This window comes from Dermacentor andersoni, chromosome 2, assembly GCF_023375885.2.
Source record: "Dermacentor andersoni chromosome 2, qqDerAnde1_hic_scaffold, whole genome shotgun sequence".
NCBI classification, from domain to species: Eukaryota; Metazoa; Arthropoda; class Arachnida; order Ixodida; family Ixodidae; genus Dermacentor; species Dermacentor andersoni.
Window position 1 is genome coordinate 142,782,799 of NC_092815.1, and position 20,582 is coordinate 142,803,380.

At 49.4% G+C, this 20,582-nt stretch overlaps 1 protein-coding gene across 1 annotated transcript in view; it reads right to left on the minus strand.

The window, feature by feature from the left end:
• LOC126540967 (scoloptoxin SSD14-like) overlaps positions 1–20,582 on the minus strand; it is a 142,974-nt gene that overhangs the window by 69,897 nt on the left and 52,495 nt on the right. Inside the window, exon 6 of the mRNA XM_072286171.1 lies at positions 18,577–18,815. Coding sequence (XP_072142272.1) covers positions 18,577–18,815 — 239 coding nt within the window. The remainder of the gene's footprint in view (positions 1–18,576; positions 18,816–20,582) is intronic.

Below are 20,582 nucleotides of genomic sequence, written 5' to 3' on the forward strand. Positions count from 1 at the left end.
CACATACACGCTACGCCATGTTTTAATCTTCTGAAAATTCACTTGTGAGTACTTCATCACCAGCATTAGTGTTTTTTCTCCGTACCTTTTTCAATGTGCTGTGTGGTAGCATCTGATGGATGTTCCATTAACTGTGCTTTAAGTTCACGCTGTGGCCACATTTTTAGTTGTGCTATGTATTTTCATTTCCGTTGCTTAGGCGCACTGATTTTACTTGGCGCGTGAACGCCCAGTGTATACATAAAATTTTTGGCGTTCCGATGCAGGATGTGGGCTTTGGAAGGACCAGTTGATGAAAAAATCAATGTCTGTGCTGCACAGTAAGGCTTGTGGCAGGTCTGAAAGCATCGATAGGTATGGTGCCTGCCCCGTTGGAATTGTACCAGCCCGCTTCCCTGAAAGAACCTAGGTGCTCAAGAAGTACTTGACTAACCTACCTGGTAACTAGTCTGTGCTTATTTTCATCAACGTTGTAATAATATTGATGTTACGTCTCCATACATTGATCAAAATGGCGAAATAGACACTGTTATATCGAACCACAAACATGAAACAGCCATACCATAATGAAATGAAATGCATACTTTATTCCTGTTCAACTGTCATATAAACTTGTTTTGGAGACCATATATTCATGATTATGATGTGCGAAGTTATCAGTTGCCCATGATGCGTAGCAATTGCGATGTGAGCTTTTTTACTGCAGCAGTTTCGTAGCATTTGTAGCCAGCACTTTCGTATGCTGAAGCTACTTTAGCATGAGCTAGTTTACATTAAGAAATATTTCATAATTTTATGGTTAATCGCAGCTTGTCTGAAGTAACGGTAGTGATGCAATCTATACTGTATTTTTCAGGATCATCATTGTGACAGTCTGCATCATCATTTGGCCTAATTTGGGATCCTACAAGACACGCTGCTACCCTGCGTTTTGTTCCTCGGTCAACTGGTGAAGTTCGGCAAGCCCCATGGAAACCAGCTGTCATCCCTATCCAATGGAAGAAATCCATTGTTGCGACTCTCATAATTCATCCTAAGCTGACGCTAGAACCAGAGCAGAAACAGCACATACTCTGCAAGGGTTTACCATTACACACGATTGGGTGCCTGCACCCGACAGGCTACTGTCTAGAATACAGGTGGAGTTTTATTCTAGAATATTGACACGTGTACTTATCTTTATCGGGCGACCACGTTTCGCCACCTAACAAATGTAATCGCACAGCGCGGGACGCGCCTGCATGTATCCGAAGTTTCTGGAAAGTTATCGATGCTTCTACCCGGCTGTCTGTTGTCGCCGTACGTTGTGTTATCTGATTTCATCGCGTGACGCGAATGGTGTAGAACATTGTGGAAGGCACGCGGGTCCGAACGATTAGTCTGGAACATTCGACGACTGCTGTATAAAAGCCGACGCGCTTGCCTCGCTGATCAGATTTCCGACGATCGCCGACTGTGTTCACCGCTTTCGTTGTGCTATAAGTGTAGCCTGTTTTGTGGGCACAGGTTCGCCCAATAAAATCTAGTTTTGCCTTTCACAGTATTGCTACTGTGTTCTTAACGTCACCACCACGTGACATCTGGTGGAGGTGCTAGTGCGTTCATGTACCGAACGCCCCCGCAAAGCCGCGATCCAAGCCCGAAGCCCGAGGACAAAACTAACATCGCCCAAGACCAGCGTGCTAGCCGCAGACTGCAAGGACTGCCCCCAGAGCACGGACTTCTACCTGAGTCGACAAAGAAGATCGAGGTCAAGACAACCCCAATGGCTGCCCCAGCGTTCCCCGTTATCCTACAACAACCTCGGGACCCACCAACCTTCCATGGAGCAGCGACTGAAGACCCGGAATCATGGCTGGAGACCTACGAACGAATCGCAACATTCAACAACTGGGACTCCGACGAGAAGCTGCGGCATGTCTACTTCGCCTTAGAAGACACCGCCAGAACTTGGTTTGAGAACAGGGAATCGACCTTGACAACGTGGGACCTGTTCCGTACCGGCTTCCTACGCACCTTTACAAGCGTCGTGCGCAAGGAAAGGGCTGAAGCTATGCTGGACGCCCGAGTGCAGCTGCCAAACGAGAACGTCGCCATCTTTACGAAAGAAATGAGCCGTTTGTTCCGCCACGCCGACCCGGATATGGCAGAGGAGAAGAAAGTCCGCTTACTGATGCGTGGTGTAAAGGAGGAACTTTTCGCCGGGTTGGTAAGAAGCCCACCGAAGACCGTCGAAGAATTTCTTCGTGAGGCGACGAACATTGAGAAGACACTCGAGATCCGGAACCGACAATTCGATCGCCGCACGAACTATACAAACTACGCCGGGGTTCAATCACTGGCCACCGACGACCTACGCGAGACTATCCGAGCTGTCGTGCGGGAGGAGCTACAAAAGCTGTTCTCATCATCACAGCCTCAAGTGGCTTCGATTGCTGACGCCGTGCGTGAGGAGCTCCAACAACAACTTGGAGTAGCCCCTGAATCGCCGCAGCCTGAGCCGCAAGCGATGACCTACGCCGCCGTCGCGCGCCGTCAAGGTGCCCCTCCGCGACCGCGCCAGGGCCCTGTCACGCCGCAGTTCCGTCGTTCGCCGCCGCCGCAGCCAGTACGACCACCCGTCGTCCAGCGCACCTACGCGAGGAAGACGGACATTTGGCGCGCTCCTAACCACCGCCCGCTCTGCTACCACTGCGGAGAAGCGGGTCACGTCTACCGACGATGTCCATACCGGGAGATGGGACTGCGAGGTTTCGCCGTGAACGCTACGCGCCCGCACCAAGGTGAACGCCCCCGGGATATCGCCGACTACCTCGCTGCTACTCAATGGAGCTCTCCACGACCGTCGCGTTCGCCATCACCAGGCCGCTACCTGTCGCCGCAGCGCCGACCATACACTGGCCCAGCCCGGGGCCGGTCAGCGAGCCCATATCCGGAAAACTGAAGGCAGCAACCGATGGAGGTGCGGTTCCTGTTCGTCGAACGGACGAAGATCCTCCGCCGCAGACGAAGACGCCGAAGAAACCATCTCGACGACATAATAACGACACGCCGCCGTCCCGAGGAAGTCAGGAAGCCAAGACTACACCGACGAAAGACGACTTGACGACGCGACGTACCAGCTTCAGTTCAACACGACGCAGCCGTGATCCGACGCCAAGACCCAACTGCAACGCAAGACAAAGAACCACCGACCTCGACGTGCTTCTAGACGGCCACGCAGTCACCGCCTTAGTCGACACAGGCGCCGATTACTCAGTCATGAGTGGACACATCGCCGTCCAGTTGAAGAAGGTTAAGACTGCATGGGAAGGCCCTCAAATTCGGACCGCTGGAGGACACCTGATTACGCCGACAGGAATGTGCACGGCAAGAATTACCATTCACGACCGGACTTACCCTGTCACCTTCGTTATCCTCCAACAGTGTTCACGAGACGTCATTCTCGGCATGGACTTCCTCAACCAACACGGCGCAGTCATCGACCTGAAGTCGAAGTCAATAACGCTGTCGGAAGATCATGCGATACCGCCGGAGAGCCCTCGTAGTCACCACGCCTTGAGTGTGCTCGAACATCAAGTGAGCATCCCGCCTCGCTCCAGCATTGTTGTTTCGGTCGGCACCGAAACACCCGCTGACGTAGAAGGCGTCATCGAAGGTGACCAACGTCTACTGCTAGAGCGTCAAATTTGCGTCGCAAGAGGGATCGCTCGACTGCACGGAGGAAACACGAAAGTGTTGCTGACAAACTTCAGCCAGGAGTTCAAACACATCAACAAGAGCACGACGATCGCATACATCGAGGAAATTCTGGAAAACAGCAATGCGTTTGTCCTCTCGGATTCCGCCGCATCTACCCCGGGCCGACTACCTTAGTTCCCGAGCCAGACTTCGACATAAATCCAAGTCTCCCCGCGATTAAGCAACAACAGCTCAGAAGTCTACTTCGACGATACAAAGAGTGCTTTTCGACGTCATCAAGGATTCGACGAACCCCAGTCGCAAAGCATCGCATAATAACCGAAGAGGGCACTCGACCTCTCCGCCAGAGCCCATACCGAGTTTCGACGCGAGAACGCTAAGCTATAAGGCACCCAGTCGACGAAATGGTGCGCGACATCATCCAGCCGTCCAAAAGCCCGTGGGCATCTCCTGTAGTCTTGGTGAAAAAAAAGGACGGAACCCTGCGTTTCTGCGTCGATTATCGTCCTCTGAACAAGATCACGAAGAAGGACGTATACCCCCTCCCACGGATAGACGACGCACTGGATCGGCTCTGGAACGCTAAATACTTCTCGTCAATGGACCTCAAGTCTGGCTATTGGCAAATAGAAGCCGACGAAAGAGATCGCGAAAAGACGGCCTTCATCACCCCAGACGGCCTCTACGAGTTCAAGGTTATGCCATTCGGACTGTGCTCGGCGCCTGCAACGTTCCAGCGCGTGATGGACACGGTTTTAGCAGGATTGAAGTGGCAGACCTGTCTCGTTTACTTGGATGACGTCGTCGTCTTCGCCGGAAAGTTCGACGATCACCTGAGGCGGCTTGCGACAGTACTAGAGGCCATCAAGTCATCAGGGCTCACTCTGAAGCCGGAAAAGTGCCGATTCGCTTACGATGAGCTTTTGTTTCTAGGCCACGTCATCAGCAAATCAGGAGTACGCCCCGACCCACAGAAGACAGCTGCCATCGCAAAGTTCCCGCAGCCAACCGACAAGAAGGCAGTGCGCAGATTCCTTGGCATGTGTGCCGACTTTTCACGCATCGCGGAGCCGCTAACACATCTAACCAAATGTGACGTCGAGTTCAAGTGGGAAACGCCGCAGGCTAAGGCATTTCAAGAACTCAAACGACGCATGCAGTCGCCGCCGGTACTTGCACACTTCGACGAGGACGCCGATACCGAAATCCACACTGACGCCAGTAGCCTAGGCCTCGGTGCCGTCCTAGTTCAGAGGAAAGAAGGACTTGAACGGGTGATATCGTATGCTAGCCGGTCGCTGTCAAAAGCGGAAAGCAATTATTCTACGACTGAAAAGGAATGCCTCGCCATCATTTGAGCTATAGCTAAATTCCGCCCTTACCTCTATGGCAGGCCATTCAAAGTCGTCAGCGACCACCACGCGTTGTGTTGGCTAGCTAACTTAAAGGACCCTTCAGGACGGCTGGCGCGGTGGAGCCTCAGACTACAAGAATATGACGTCACGGTAATATACAAGTCCGGAAGAAAACACTCCGACGCCGACTGCTTATCACGCGCCCCCATCGATCCCCCGCCGCAAGACGACGAGGACGACGACGCCTTCCTTGGGATAATAAGCGCGGAAGACTTCACTAAACAGCAACGAGCAGACCCGGAGCTAAAAGGCGTCGTCGAGTATTTGGAAGGGAACACCGACGTTGTCCCTAGGGCATTTAAGCGCGGTTTGTCTTCGTTCACGCTACAAAACCATCTGCTCGTGAAAAAGAACTTCTCACCAGTCCGCGCCAGCTACCTTCTTGTTGTACCCTCAGCGCTGCGTCCAGAAATACTGCACGCCCTACACGACGATCCACCCGCTGGGCACCTGGGGTTCTCCCGGACGCTGTCGAGAATACAGGAAAGGTATTACTGGCCGCGTCTGACCGCCGACGTCGCCCGTTACGTCAAGACATGCCGAGACTGTCAACGACGCAAGACACCACCGACAAGGCCAGCAGGATTACTGCAGCCGATCGAACCTCCTCGCTGACCATTCCAGCAGATTGGGATGGATTTGTTGGGGCCGTTTCTGATGTCAGCATCCGAGAATAAGTGGATCGTCGTGGCGACGGACTATCTCACCCGCTTTGCCGAAACTAAAGCTCTACCAAAAGGCAGCGCAGCCGAAGTGGCGAAATTTTTCGTCGAGAACGTCCTGCAGCGACATGGTGCTCCAGAAGTCCTCATCACCGACAGAGGAACGGCTTTTACAGCAGAGCTCACCCAGGCCATTCTGCAGTATAGCCAGACAAGCCACAGGAGGACATCTGCCTACCATCCGCAGACGAATGGTCTCACGGAGCGCCTAAACAAGACCCTCGCCGACATGCTAGCAATGTACGTCGACGTCGAGCACAAGACGTGGGACGCGGTCCTGCCGTATGTAACCTTCGGTTACAACACGGCAGTGCAAGAAACAACACAGATCACGCCGTTTAAGCTGGTTTACGGCAGGAACTCGACAACGACGCTCGACGCCATGCTGCCCCACGTCACTGACTGAGAGAATGTTGACGTCGCTAGCTATCTGCAGCGCGCCGAAGAAGCCCGACAGCTCGCCCGCCTACGGATCAAGAGCCAGCAGAGGACCGACAGCCGACACTACAACCTCCGACGACGCTTCGTCGAGTACCAGCCCGGTGACCATGTTTGGGTTTGGATCCCTATACGCCGACGAGGACTGAGCGAGAAGCTTTTGCGTCGCTATTTCGGACCGTACAAGATCATCCGACGTATTGGCGCACTGGACTATGAGGTCGTGCCAGACGGAATTTCGCATTCACAGCGGCGCCGCGCACGATCTGAAGTGGTCCACGTGGTGCGCCTGAAACCCTTTTACGGACGCTGACGAACTTCCTTATTTTGTTGTTTTCTTTGCTACGGGTGTTTTTCTTTATTACTTTCGTTTGTATGCAGCATCGGGTCGATGCTTTTTAAGAGGGGGGTATTGACACGTGTACTTATCTTTATCGGGCGACCACGTTTCGCCACCTAACAAATGTAATCGCACAGCGCGTGACGCGCCTGCATGTATCCGAAGTTTCTGGAAAGTTATCGATGCTTCTACCCGGCTGTCTGTTGTCGCCGAACGTTGTGTTATCTGATTTCATCGCGTGACGCGAATGGTGTAGAACATTGTGGAAGGCACGCCGGTCCGAACGATTAGTCTGGAACATTCGACGACTGCTGTATAAAAGCCGACGCGCTTGCCTCGCTGATCAGATTTCCGACGATCGCCGACTGTGTTCGCCGCTTTCGTTGTGCTATAAGTGTAACCTGTTTTGTGGGCACAGGTTCGCCCAATAAAATCTAGTTTTGCCTTTCACAGTATTGCTACTGTGTTCTTAACGTCACCACCACGTGACAATATATTCGTAAGCAATACTACTGCTTCTGTTTGCAAGATCAGAGTTCATGCTGTATTTGCATACTATCAAAGTGCAAAAAGACGAGCATAATGTGAAGTTCTTTTAGAAAAAATTAATGCCACTTGGATTGACCAGAAATTAATAATGAGTAGATACTATTTTAATAAATATGGCTGAAGAAAGAGAACCTGGATGAAAAATACTATCACTTCAGCTACAACGTGTCTATGAAGGCAAATGCATGCAGTCAGACTGCTTTTAGTGGTGATGTTTGAGCTGATAGGATGTCAGATGCGGTAGGATAGACATCTTAGCCAGAATATTGCGACAACTATTGTAGTGCAGCAGGACACATTAACTGGAGCTCTTCACTTGCACACCAATGCAAGCGCATCACACACACAGCACACTTGGAGAGGCAGTTGCTCTGTCTGCGTGCTTGTGTTGGCAGCCTGGTTCCTGCGTAAGACAAGGGGTTGGTGATAAATATACAATGATGCTAAGGCGCATGAACAGAAGCTTAGGTACTGTATTCGTTTTCTTTATCTCACTTTTCGTACTAAATGAATTCGTTCAAGACTTTTATGTTTTAGAGTGCGATTTTTTTTACTTGAATAAGCTCATACTCTGTTTATTTATGTTTGCAAAGAAACATTTTTCAGCTGGTTTGGCGCTTCCGCAGCCAGACCGACATACAGCGATCTAACACTTACATAATTAACCGTCTAGAGAGCTGGAATGTTCATGACAAAGATATGTGAGATACATCTGCTACCACTTGCTAGCAATGTCTGTACTAGGAGCTGTCACTGCACTGCTACAACATTTTTTATCACAATACAAAATAGTGTGATGTGCAAAAAGTATACTCTGTTGTTCTGTTATTGTGTTTTTTACTCAAATAAAACATTCCATTCACATGTGTATACATGCATGTATATTTGTGAATGCCGTTTCATAACTAGTCACTTCCTCGTTGGGCTCGGATGTTCATAGGCACGATGGGCTAATTAAGCTGAATATTTTGAAGCAAGGCTTACGTATTTAACGGTTACGATTTTAAATTCCACCAACTGCACACGGTCCACGCAAAATTACGCTATATTATTTTGTTTTCCCAAGCGCAACTAGCTGCATGGAATTAAAGAAAATTGTAAAATTAAAGTGAACGCACCTGCTCGTTTATAGAGATGATCGCCTTGGTGCGGTGGGCTTCACCGTCCTTGGATTAGCGCAGACAGTGACTATCTACCCTAGTGCAAATAGCGCGAATGTGGGCGACTGCCGGCGCTTGCACATGCAATACACGCACACAGGCAATACACTCACTAATCGCAGGAATCTTCGTCGTTGTTTTCTTTTCATACGTTTGAAGTCCGCCGCAGTTATGTATCGCGCCGTGCTTGAACTGATGCGGCTGTGTACGATCAGCCCCGAGAAACACGTAATTGCTGTGGCGCCAATAGCAGTTTTGGAGCACTCGCGCGAACAATACCTGTATGCAGTCAACTGGCTCATGCCAGGAGTAATACGACAGTCACTGCACTAGCTCGCAGTCTTCTTGACAGGACGGCGGATCTGTCTTGGCGCCGCAGTGGAATAATTCCGTTGCCAAAGCGCGCCAGAGGATTGCACCGGTCCCAAAAACGAAGCCTTTGAAAATGCGGAGCATCGTTAACTAAAGAAAAGGTACGGATGCAACTGGCGTCCATCCGAAAAAGCTGACGAGTTGAGCGACAGATAACAAGGCCGCCATGTTTACGCACTAACTTCATTCAAGGAGCGATTCAAGGTAGCTGCGAGGCTACCTTGACATTCTTGAGTAAAACGCTAGAGCTTTCCTTTACTCAAGGCGCGTTTCGAGTGGAGGGCGATTTGTGAAACGAAAAACCGCCCTCAAGGCGCATTTCGAGTGGAGGGTCGAGTCGAGGTGCGTTTGTGAATACGGGGGTGTGACACTTTATGTGCTCTCTCAAGTGCTCGTTGATGCATCGTCCCGTTTGGCCTGTGTGGCATTTACCAAGTGACAGCGGAATGCGATAGATAGCCCCACCGCGCATCCTACGAACGGATCTTTGTGATTCTTATCACACACCGGCCTTTTTGTCCACATTGGTTTCGTGGTTTTGCACAAGGTACCCAGCTTATTTGGAGCTGAAAAAACTACCCGTACGTTGGCGCGACTTCCAATTTTTTTTCAGGCTATGTGATGCCTGGTGTACGTAAGGAATCACAGCGATTTTCACCTGCTAACAATTGCTAGCTCTGGCATTCCCACCGGGGCAACCTCTCGAGCGTTCCTGTTTTAGCAACCTCTCCTCCACAGGAGACTGGTTTTTATTAGGTGTAGGCATGATTTTCTAAGGGAGTTTTTGAAACATATGTTAGTTGTGCCCCTCTTCACCAACTTCGAATGGTCTGAATGAAATTGGAGAACAGGTTTTTTAGCTCATGGGATATAAGCCGAGCAGGCCTTACTATCAGTAAAGATGAACTGAACGTCAAGAAACCGAAGTTTATTGTCTGTCGACAGGCACTTCAAAGGTCACGTGAAGAGGTCTCAAACACTCGCGAAAAATCGTAAAGTCATTGGCACATTTTTCTTGGGAACACGAACTAGGGCAATCTAACAGCGCTAATAGTTCGTCCACAAATCTAAAGGCTCCTTGAAAACCAGGTAGCCCTGTGAGGCGTACATACATGTGCCTGTATAAATATGCTAAGTAGAGGTTGCTAAGGACGGGAGCTAGCCACGACTCTATACAAATGCCTTCCTTCTGCAGATGCAGCCTATTGTTCCACACTACGAAAGTTGACGACAGGTACAAATGCAAAAATTCTAAAACCCTTTCTACTGAAACACGTGCTGATGGCGCCGTATTTGTCAATGGAGTCTATCCTCGACACATGGAATAAGCCCATTGTGCGGGATGGAGAAATATAACTATTCACTGTCAGCGGAGAAGGCCTTGAACCCTTTTTCCGCATGACACCTAACAAAATCAAGGACTTCGTCAGAACCTTTCACGAGAAACGGGTCACCAATCTCGAGAACGTTCAGCTTTGAAAGCAGGTACATAACAGCTTGCTTCTACCTGGTGCCCCTTTCAGAAATTATAACTCGAAAAAGAACATCTGCCGTGTGCATCTTAGCATTAGCAAACCCAGTCTCCAGCTGCGGTCTGCGCGTCTTAAGGAGGCTGGTTATCCTAGCCATGTGTTGGTGTCGGTGGCGGAGAGGTTGCTGAAACAGGGACACTCCAGAGATTGCCCCGGTGAGAATGCCAGAGCTAGCAGTCGTGAGCAGGTGAAAATCGCTGTGATTCCGTACGTACACCAGGTATCAGATAGCGTGAAAAAAATAGGTAGTAGCGCCATCGCACAGGTTGTTTTTTCAGCTCCAAATAAGCTGGGCACCTTGTGCAAAACCACGAACCCAATGAGGTGAAAAAGGCTGGTGTGTGATAAGAATCACAAAGATCCGTTCGTAGGATGCGCGGCGGGGGTGATCTATCGCATTCCACTGTCATGTGGTAAATGCTACACAGGCCAAACGGGAAGATGCATCAACGAGCGCTTAAGAGAGCAGAGAAATAACCCCCGTATTCTTAAACACACCTTCACTTGAAGCTTCTTCTCGACTCAGTCAAGTCGAGGCAACGGGGCTTCCTTCACTCAAGGTGCCGTTGCGTTTCATGAACACTACTCCACCTTTCCTCCACCGAAGAACGCCTTGAAAACGCGCCCTCGACTCAAGTGAAGTGCACCGACCGAGAAAAGCGTCTGATCTCGAGACTATTCCTAAATGTGTTTATCAAAACTACAATTATTTAAGACAAATATGCGTTTCCGTTAATTCGTCTTGCTAATGAAACGACTACATGGCGCAATGCACAACTTTAGCTCGGCAACGCTGCCAGTGTGAGCATTCGGCTGATAGATCAAGCGGGACCTGTGTTTGAGGTCTGGCAACAATCGCGCCCCAACTCCTGAGAGCATGGCGCGTGGCCTAAAACCAATAAAATTTTGCGCTGGCATTTGTCTGCTGCTCTTTCTTTCCTAGTGCTTCATTGATGGTTCACGTTGCGGTTGTTAATCGCGGTTATCATGGGTGATTTTTTGTCCGTGTGTGTATGGTGACCGAGACAGATTGACTCCCAAGGAGGCCACAGATGGAACGGCCGATGGGCAGGTTTGTTTACCTTCAAGATTGAACAACGATTGGTGCTGAAAGTTTGGTGAAAGCAAGAAGAGGACAGAAAATACGGGTGAGTGAACCATTTTTGCATAGAAGCACATTATGTTCATGCGGTTTTAGCTAGGTTGCTACGGCGCTGTCGATAAAACGTTTCCCATGTGCTCAAGCATCACTTGTTCATGTTAAGTGCATTATCACCTGAAGCATATTTGAAGTAGCATAAGCTTGCGCAAAACATTTTTTTTTTTACTAATCGGAGCTCGTGGGAGATTCGGCATGACACCCATCGAAATGCGAAAACACCCGTGTACTTAGATTTAGGTGCACGTTAAAGAACCCCAGGTGGTCAAAATTTCCGGAGTCCTCCACTACGGCGTGCCTCATAATCAGAAAGTGGTTTCGGCACGTAAAAGCCCATAATTAAAAAAAAATTTTAAAAAGTCGATTATTGGTTCCGCTTTGTTAAACAAAAATGCAGAATGTACCTACCAGCGCCTATGTTCAAGGATCATTCCAGTATCGCGTATGAAATCTTTCAGTATTGAGGAGTAGCCATTATAGTATACAGGTGGCAGAATGCATATGGTTGTGTGCATAGCACCGGCAGGTTGAAGAAAAGCGTCTTTGAGTCTTGTACTTTATATTAGAAACAATGGTGGTTAGTCTGTTTGTTCAAATTGTAGCACACATAGTGAATGAACCAGCACTGGTGCCTGCAATTGCAGTGCTTCCTAGCTTCACGTACAGGCTACGCAATGTTTTAAGCTTCTGAAAATGCACTTGTCAGTAGTTGAATTTAATGAATGAATTTTATAATTCATTCATTATTAATGAATTACTACATGAATTACAACATGAATTTAATAATTACTCGGTATATAATCCTGTTATCCGTATAAAAACTTTAAGTTGTTCGACGAGCGCCCATCCTGTCTTCTTTCTCGTGTTTCGTTTGTATGTGCGCTGCCCAAGAATGGAAACCACTTCTGTTGTATGCACTAGCAGTGGCCGAAGTTCACGCGTGCCGAGAAATTAAATATGTGCACAATGCATTGAACATGTCCGGAGTTCATTCCCGCTTCACCACTGCACCGATTGATCGAGTTACTGGACGATACACGCCCGCGTCTTGGTCGCGCCGGCATTGCTGAAGCAGGAATGATTACTAATACTTTCAACTTCCGGCTATTGAGCACTGTTAAAAAATGGCCAAGCTGTCTACATTGCTGCCTCTATTCCATATTGTAGGAGACGTACTAGTTAAAGTTGTGTGCGCATGTCGCACTTGCGCTATGGAGCGATAGATTTTGTTTGTTTCCGCACAGTGTCGATGGAAGTCTGTTGTCGCCATCAGAGACAACATGGATTTGTAGCAAACGTATTGTGAGAAAATGCAAAAATGACTTTAGCTCGTATGGGCCGTATGTATGTGCCGCATCGTATGTGCTGGCGATTTTTCCGGCGGCACATACGATGTCGTTTCCAATTACCTGCTCAGCGTCACTTACATGCATGGTTAAGCAGACGCTGCCCTTTCACTGCATTGCAGCCATAAAAATAATCGTCAAGCGTACCGATCTTCTTAGAGGCAAATAGAAGCGTGTACAGTCTTTTTCACACTTAAGGGAAAACTCGGAACGTATTGCATCGCGATGCGGCAAGCAATGGAGTCGTGCGGCAGCAGCAGCTCGAGCAGGCGCAGACGCTCGAGGGGCGGAGTCGTGATCTGCGTCGTCCGCTACGGCGGCGCGCGCTGGCCGCATTGTCGGGAAGCGTCCTACTGTCAGGGGCAGTGCACCGATTTCATCGGTACTGCGGGAACTGAGCTGATATTGTTTACTAAACGTTGTGCGTCGCGAAACTCTGAGCCCTCATTGGCGATAATGGAGTTCCAGAAACTTCTTTTGACAGCATGCTTCGTTTGTTCTTTCGAAAGGCCGGGGCACTGAGCGCGTGCACGTATATTTTTTCACTGTGTGTGCTACCGTAATAAGCAGCGACAAGACGCACCAAGATGTGCGCGCAACGTGCTCAGTCTTTGTTTGATTCGAAAGGAAAACAAAGCACTCAACAATGATAACTATGGGGGTCGAACACTATGAAACAAACGGATACGATTAAAGGAATAGTAAAGTTTCGTTCGTTCTCTGTCCTCGCTTCGCCGTTGGAACTTGAAGCTTCTCGGACGATGATCGGCAGTTGATCAAACGCAGGCAGGAAGCGATGAGGTCAGATGTACAAGTAATATTTATAGGTAAACTTTTCTATATACATGGCAGGTAAAACAAATACATTACAAACTTGAACAATTGAGAAACAAAGTCTCACTCTTCGACTGTCTCAATGACTGTTAGAGCCCAGACTCGTATTAACGTACATAGTACGGAGGCTCACTGATCTATCAGCAATCCTGATTTCAGCCAAGTCTGAGGGACAGCATGTCGTCCCGATTTTTATAGCCCAAATATACAAAGAAAAAAAAAAGGCGGTAGGGCCGTTGGCCCGTCCCACAGGTTCAGTTGCCAATCAGAGTCAACCGTTTGTTAAGCCACAACCCACAGGGATGGGCTTACTCTTAAAAATAAACATATTGAAAAACAAAGCTCTTTTCCTTCTTCCCCAAAACTCCGTTGCCCTCTCGTTTCTACGTAGTTAGTGACAGGCTCAGCAAAACACGCCAGGCCCGAACAAGTTATCGCTAGACCGCCTCAAATCCCAACGGCGTCTAGGCCGCAAATGTCTCGGAAGCAGGGGCATCGACACCACGTAGTGCCGCTGTACTCAAAGTTTGGCCGTGTGGGAGACGGATGGCCCTCCTTGTCCTTCAAACTTATTGTCTACAAGACAAAGTTCTCCGAGTGCGCGTTTACAAAACGCCGCCGTCCGAATGCACTCTTCACGTGTGCACCGCATCCCTACAGCGTGCACTGTAAGCTGGCCTTCGACACCACACAGGCACCCAACAAGAAGGCTGGCGATTGCGTTCCGGACGCGCGGCATGGGGTCAAGGTTGCTAAGCCCTTCTTAACCTCGGCGGCGCCTCCAACTAGTCAGGTACTCGGGCGCCAGAGCCACAATAACGTATACAGCGGTCCCTTTCAAGGCTGGTCTGTGTGGACTTGTGTGACCGTCGGCGGACTGCCAACACCCTGCGCACAATACCGACTTCCCGCAATCGGCACTCGCCCTCCTGGCGCCTGCCGCGACGCGTCACCCAACACCGCGCGGTCCGTGACCCCACACAACACAGAAACGGTTGCCCCCGCTGACATGGGGGGGGGGAAGTGCACCCCCTCTTTATACACACAGCACGTGGCCGATTCGTGACACTTAAGAACACGAACAATCAGAGCGACCTTACAGGAATGTTTTAGGTTAAGCCGATGACCTGGAAGTGATTTTTCTCGACAATCATTCACTACACCAGACAGACCCTGCCCGCCGGCGGGGAATTGGACACGTCATGCTCGGAACTTCAGTTAGTATCTCGTCATGCCCCCAGCGGAAGCGATGACAGCGCTCATCCTGGAAAGCAGTGAAGTGTAGAATGACTTGATCAGGGATGTGTTCATTCGCAGCACGTCTCAGTCGCTGACGATGGTAGATCGAAGCCTATCCTCGGGCGACTGATAGAGGGGATGGTGCGCCAGCGATACTTTCAACGAGCCCCAGACATTTTAAATGATGTTGGCGCCCGGGGATTGAGGCTGCAACTCCAAGAGAGTGACTGCGCGCTCTTCCAGCAGTTCTTGCACAACACGAGCAGTGTGGATCGGCGACCTATCGCGTTAGAATATGTAGTCGCCTTCCAGAAACGGGCTGTCGAGAATGTATGGAATCAGTACGTCGTCTATGACTGCCCTGCCCTATGACTGACATTCGAGGCACAACGCTTAGTAAAGAATACAGGCTCATTTCACGCAGTAACGATGAGATCGCCGCCCTGCAACTTACAGTAGAACGTTTCCCGACAATGCGGCCAGCGCGCGCCCCCGTAGCAGACGACGCAGCAGCTCGCGCAGCAGCAGCTGCGCGAGCTGCTGCCGCCGCCTGACTCAAGCGCTCGCCGCATCGCGATGCAATGCGCTCCCAGTTTTCCGCTAAATGTGAAACAGACTGTACATCACCCTTCGAATGAAATGTCCACGCACACACACTTAGGCACACACCGCGCGTGGCACGAAACGTGCCAAACACGCGCAGTGCAGGAGGCAATCAAGGCGGTGCGCACGAGATATGGGATAGGGGTACCACCCGCTAACAGAATTTTGCTTCGCATGCGGCGCTCTCAACGCCGGCGCAGCGGCGCCGCTCTCGGTGCCGTTCTTGTCCATACATGCAGGTATAATTCTCAATGCGTTTCATAACTGGCCACTTCCTAGTTGGGCTTGAATGGTCATACGCATGATAAGCTAATTAAACGGAATATTTTGAAGCAAGGCTCACGTTACGACTTTACATTCCACCAAGTGCACACGATCGACGCAAAATTACAGTACATTATTTTGTTTCCCTTAGCGCAACTAGCTGCATAGAATTAAAGAAAAATTTTAAAAATTAAAGTGAACGCACCTGCTCGTTTATAGAGATGATCGCCTTGCAGCGGTGTGCTTCGCCGTCCTTGGATTAGCGTAGGCAGTGACGATGTACCCGAGTAGAAACCCCGCGAACGCGGGCGACTACCGGCGCTTACACAAGCAGTACACGCACACAGGCAATACACGCACTAATCGCAGGAATCGTCGCCGTTCTTTTATTTTCATAGGGTTGAAGTCTGCCGCAGCTGTGTATCGCGCCGTGCTTCAACTGCTGCGGCCTTGTACGATTAGCCGCGAGAAACACGTAAATGCTCTGGTGCCAATAATAGTTTTGGAGCACTTGCACGAAGAATACCTGTATGCAGGTAAACAACTGGCTAATGCCAGTAGTAATACGACGGTCACTGCACTATCTCGCAGTCTTCTTGACAGGACGGCCGATCTGTCTCGGCACCGCAGTGGAATTTTTCCGTTGCCGAAGCGCTCCAGCAGACTGCAGCGGTCCCAAAAACGAAGCCTTTGGAAATAAGGAGCATCGTTAACTAAAGAAAAGCTACCGAGGCAGCTGGCGTTCATCCGAAAAGGCGGACAAGGCGAGCGACAGATAGCAAGGCCGCCATGTTTACGCACTAACTTCACTCAAGGAGCGATTCAAAGTATAGCTGCGAGGCTACCTCGACATTCTCGAGTAAAACGATTGAGGTTTCCTTCACTCAAGGCGCGTTTCGAGCGGAGGGCAATTTGTGAAGCGAGAAACCGCACTCAAGGAGCATTTCGAGTGGAGGGTAGAGTCGAGGTGCGTTTGTGAATACGCGGGAAGTGTCACAGTGTATCCGGCGACGGTTTTCTTGCTTTCCATTGTAAAGCGTGTCCATGTCGGCCATGTCGTCCACTTCTAGAATATACCACTATTATAAACAGGGATAAGCGCGAACGCGTAAGACTAATAATAGAAACGGAGGAGATCCTTTCGGCCGCTGACCAATGCATCACCAAACCGTTCCTGTCATTGTTCGCAAGAGAGTTGGATTATTTGCGCATGGTATAAAGGTTGAACTGCATTTTCCATATGTCATTTAGATTTTCTTGCGTTTTGTTGTTGTATCGGTTTTAGACTGTTTTCATACCGTCACGTACCCGCCGTGGTTGCTCAGTGGCTATAGTGTTGGGCTGGTGAGCACGAGGTCGCGGGATCGAATCCCGGCCACGGCGGCCGCATTTCGATGGGGGCGAAAACACACGTGTACTTAGATTGAGGTGCACGTTAAAGAGCACCAGGTGGTCAAAATTTCCGGAGCCTTCCACTACGGCGTGCCTCATAATCAGAGAGTGGTTTTGGCACGTGAAACCCAATAATTTAATTTTTAATACCGTCATGTACGTCAGTGCATCCTCATGGCTGATATCATAGTGTGCACGTGGTTGCTTGGGGATATAAGTATGACCGATCCCGAAAGTAAAATTTTTGTTGTTGATAGCGTTTGTCTTCCTCTTGGTTTCTTCTCGTGTCCTTATTTTGTTGCGCTATACAGGTACCTTTCAATGATGACCGACCAACAAGCACACATCGCCACCCTCGTTGGAAAAAGGTTTTGTGCTTTCCATCTCCGCGTAGCAGAATTATGTTTTCTCGTATTTTCATATCACAAACCAACGCCATCATGTCCGTAGGTTGTGCGTAAGTCTTACTGTTCGATTATTCTGAAGTATCTTACTTTGAGAAATTGAGTTAAGCCAGTAACTTCTTTGAGCTATACACAAGGTCTTCGTGGCTGGGTTTGCATGGTTCGAAATTCGGAAGCGCGCACTCGTGACGCTGGCTCGAGCTTGCGGGCTCAGGCAACGCGTACCGCTATCCATGTGGTCTGAGGCATCTACGTCGCCGGCGGCCGCAACCTTGGCAGTAGTGCAACGTGACCACCCACGCCGGTGCACCGCAGACGAAACAAGGGAGCGGGAGAACGCAGCAAAACGACCGAAGAGGCAAGCAGCAAAATCCACCACCGTTGCCAACTCTCCCAATACTTGACGGGCGAAAAATGTTAAATTTTTGCAGAGCGCGGCACGTAAGCGCGGAAGGAAAGGTCAGAAAGGACGAAGGATTGCCATCTTGACGTTGTTTTCGGCACTTCAGTGCTTCATGCTCCAAAATTTTGCACCATGGACTTAAACTAACTCGCCCACATTGCTATTCTTACTCATGGCGGCCGGAACGAACATAAACGCAAACATTACTCGCAGCGCAAAACTAGAAGAATCGCTCAGGGGCGTTCAATTGGACGTTAGTGCTTTCGTGCTCACAACTCAGAAGGAGTAACTAGGTGCTTCAGAAAATAATATCTTCACTAAAGCCTTTTCAGCCGACTGCCATGTGGTTCGGTTGAGTAGCTGCGTGCTATCAATCCCAAATGATGGTTAGTGCAGACGACTATTTATATCACTAGGATAAAGGTAACTCTGAGATATTTATAAAACATTGCTTTGACAGAGAAACAAAGCATTGGTGCATCTTTTTATGAGATTGCTCACGTTACCGCGGGTTTCCTCCGTAGATTAGTAGGACTAGGCTCTTCTTTTTTCGTTTCTTCTCAGCAACAAGATTTATCTTCAGCCAGTGTCGCCCAGCTAGCAATACTAATGAAATGACTACTTGCTTTTTTATATATTCGACAATTTTCCAATCTTGGGGAAAAGTACTGTTCGAATGTTTCCTTAACTGTTGTGTTCATATAGGAGACAAAACAGTGCAATAAGTAAAATATCGCCACAGAGCACTTCGGTAATCACGATGCAGCGTCCACTCACTTGAATTACGGACCGCTTGTACGATCTTGTCTGCCAAAGCTTCTTTATAAAAGTAGTCGACACCCTTGTCCATTAGTTCCTGGTAAGTCTTTGCAAGGTCAGGATTTCTCAGCGTGTCTCCTTCGGTGAGAGGATTGTCAGTGCCCCTTTTGGAGTACAAGTCCCTGAGTTGAAAAGAAAGAAAATTGATTTTACTCAAACGAACAACAATTATTAGGCCGTGGTGGTCTCATCAAAAGTGCCAACACGGGAAGGAGAACGAAAAAGAAAAAAAAGAAAGCCCGTGGAATACGGGAATAGAGGCTTCTAAGCACGAGGTTGCGGGATCGAATCCCGGCCTAGGCGGCCGCATTACAATGGGGGCGAAATGCGAAAACACCCGTGTACTTAGACTTAGGTGCACGTTAAAAAAACCCCAGGCGGTCGAAATTTCCGGAGTCCACCACTACGGCGGACGTCATAATCAGAAAGTAGTTTTGGCACGTAAAAACCCATAATCTTTTATTTAATACGGGAACAGCAAGCACAGACCGTGAAGAAAAGCCCGATTGCCCATCACCGCCTATACCGTGTCATATCACGTGATCCCCTGGCGCCGCATGGTACAGCAGAAAGACCGACAGGACAAGGCTGTATAAACTTCATCAGGACGTGAGGAAATAAATTTATTTCTGCTTCAAGGAAACCTAAGCCAATCTTAGACACATGCTGCTCACGTGCGCAATTTGGAGGCTTCTATTATCTGACGCATGATTCGGCCTGCGCTCTTTGCTGACGATAATAAATTTTTCAAACAGTGAACGGCAACCGCAATCGCGACAATATGCAGCTTCAGTACATCGTATAGCTGCAAACGCGGTGAGTTAGCGTTAGCGTTGAGTGTCCCACACTGCGCATGCGCTGTACGTAAACGATGCTGGGGCTCTTACGTACGTAAGCTGTTTTCGGGATTTAGCGGTGAACGCTAACGGGCACGCAAGGGGTGAGCATTACCTATACGACAACATGGCGGCGCAAGTCGAAGCCAGAGCTGCCCGTTTCGCATCTGTTGAAATGTCTGCCTGCACTGTTCGGCTCATTCGTTCCCCACTAATGCTTTAAATTTGGTTGAAATTTGTGATGATGATGCTTCGACTGCGGCCTACTGGTAACAAATGGGCATTTCTTCCGAGATATATACTTTCTCGAGTAGCGGTGCAGTATAGGCTTAACGAGAGAGAGTTTGCTGACGCTTCCTGTAACCGCGTCCAGACGGCGCCAAAGCCTGTCTTTCACTCATTCGCCTGACTTAGTGATGCACTTGACCATTCGGCATTGGATTAGCTCGACCTTTCGTAGGGATGTGGTTTGCCAGCATACTTCGTGTTTTTAGGTCTAGATGGCGCCGTATAAGTTTGCGTTAGCGTTTTGCTGCTCTTCGCTATTCTAAGACTAGCTTGCGACACGCAGTGCAGCCTCCCTTAGCGTTAGTGTTGCGTCGCGCGCTCACGCTGACGCAAGCGTCTTACACTGCACCAAAAGTACGTAATGAATGCAAGCTGTCCGTTCACAGCTCTCAAAACTTTATGAGCATGTTTTGTTACCTTGCCCTTCAAGCATCTCCCGCTTTGTCCGATGTGCATTCGGCTACATGAAAGTGGTACTGAATGCACAACAGCCCTGTAACATTAGATAAACTTCTGTCAAAACCTAAATCATCCACTCAAATGGTTTTTCTACAACCATCTTCATGTTTCCTTCCTCTGTAGGGGACGCGACACAGCACATAGGAAACTCTATGTGACACAGAAGGTGGACACGTGCGAGCAGAACATCCGGATGCTGTGTCACCCGCTGTGTCTCGCCCTGTATATGCATGCTGCTGCTCGCTGCGCAGCAGTTGCACACAGGACGACCGAGGAGCTGGAGCGAGTGAAAAAGCACTGCTTGTG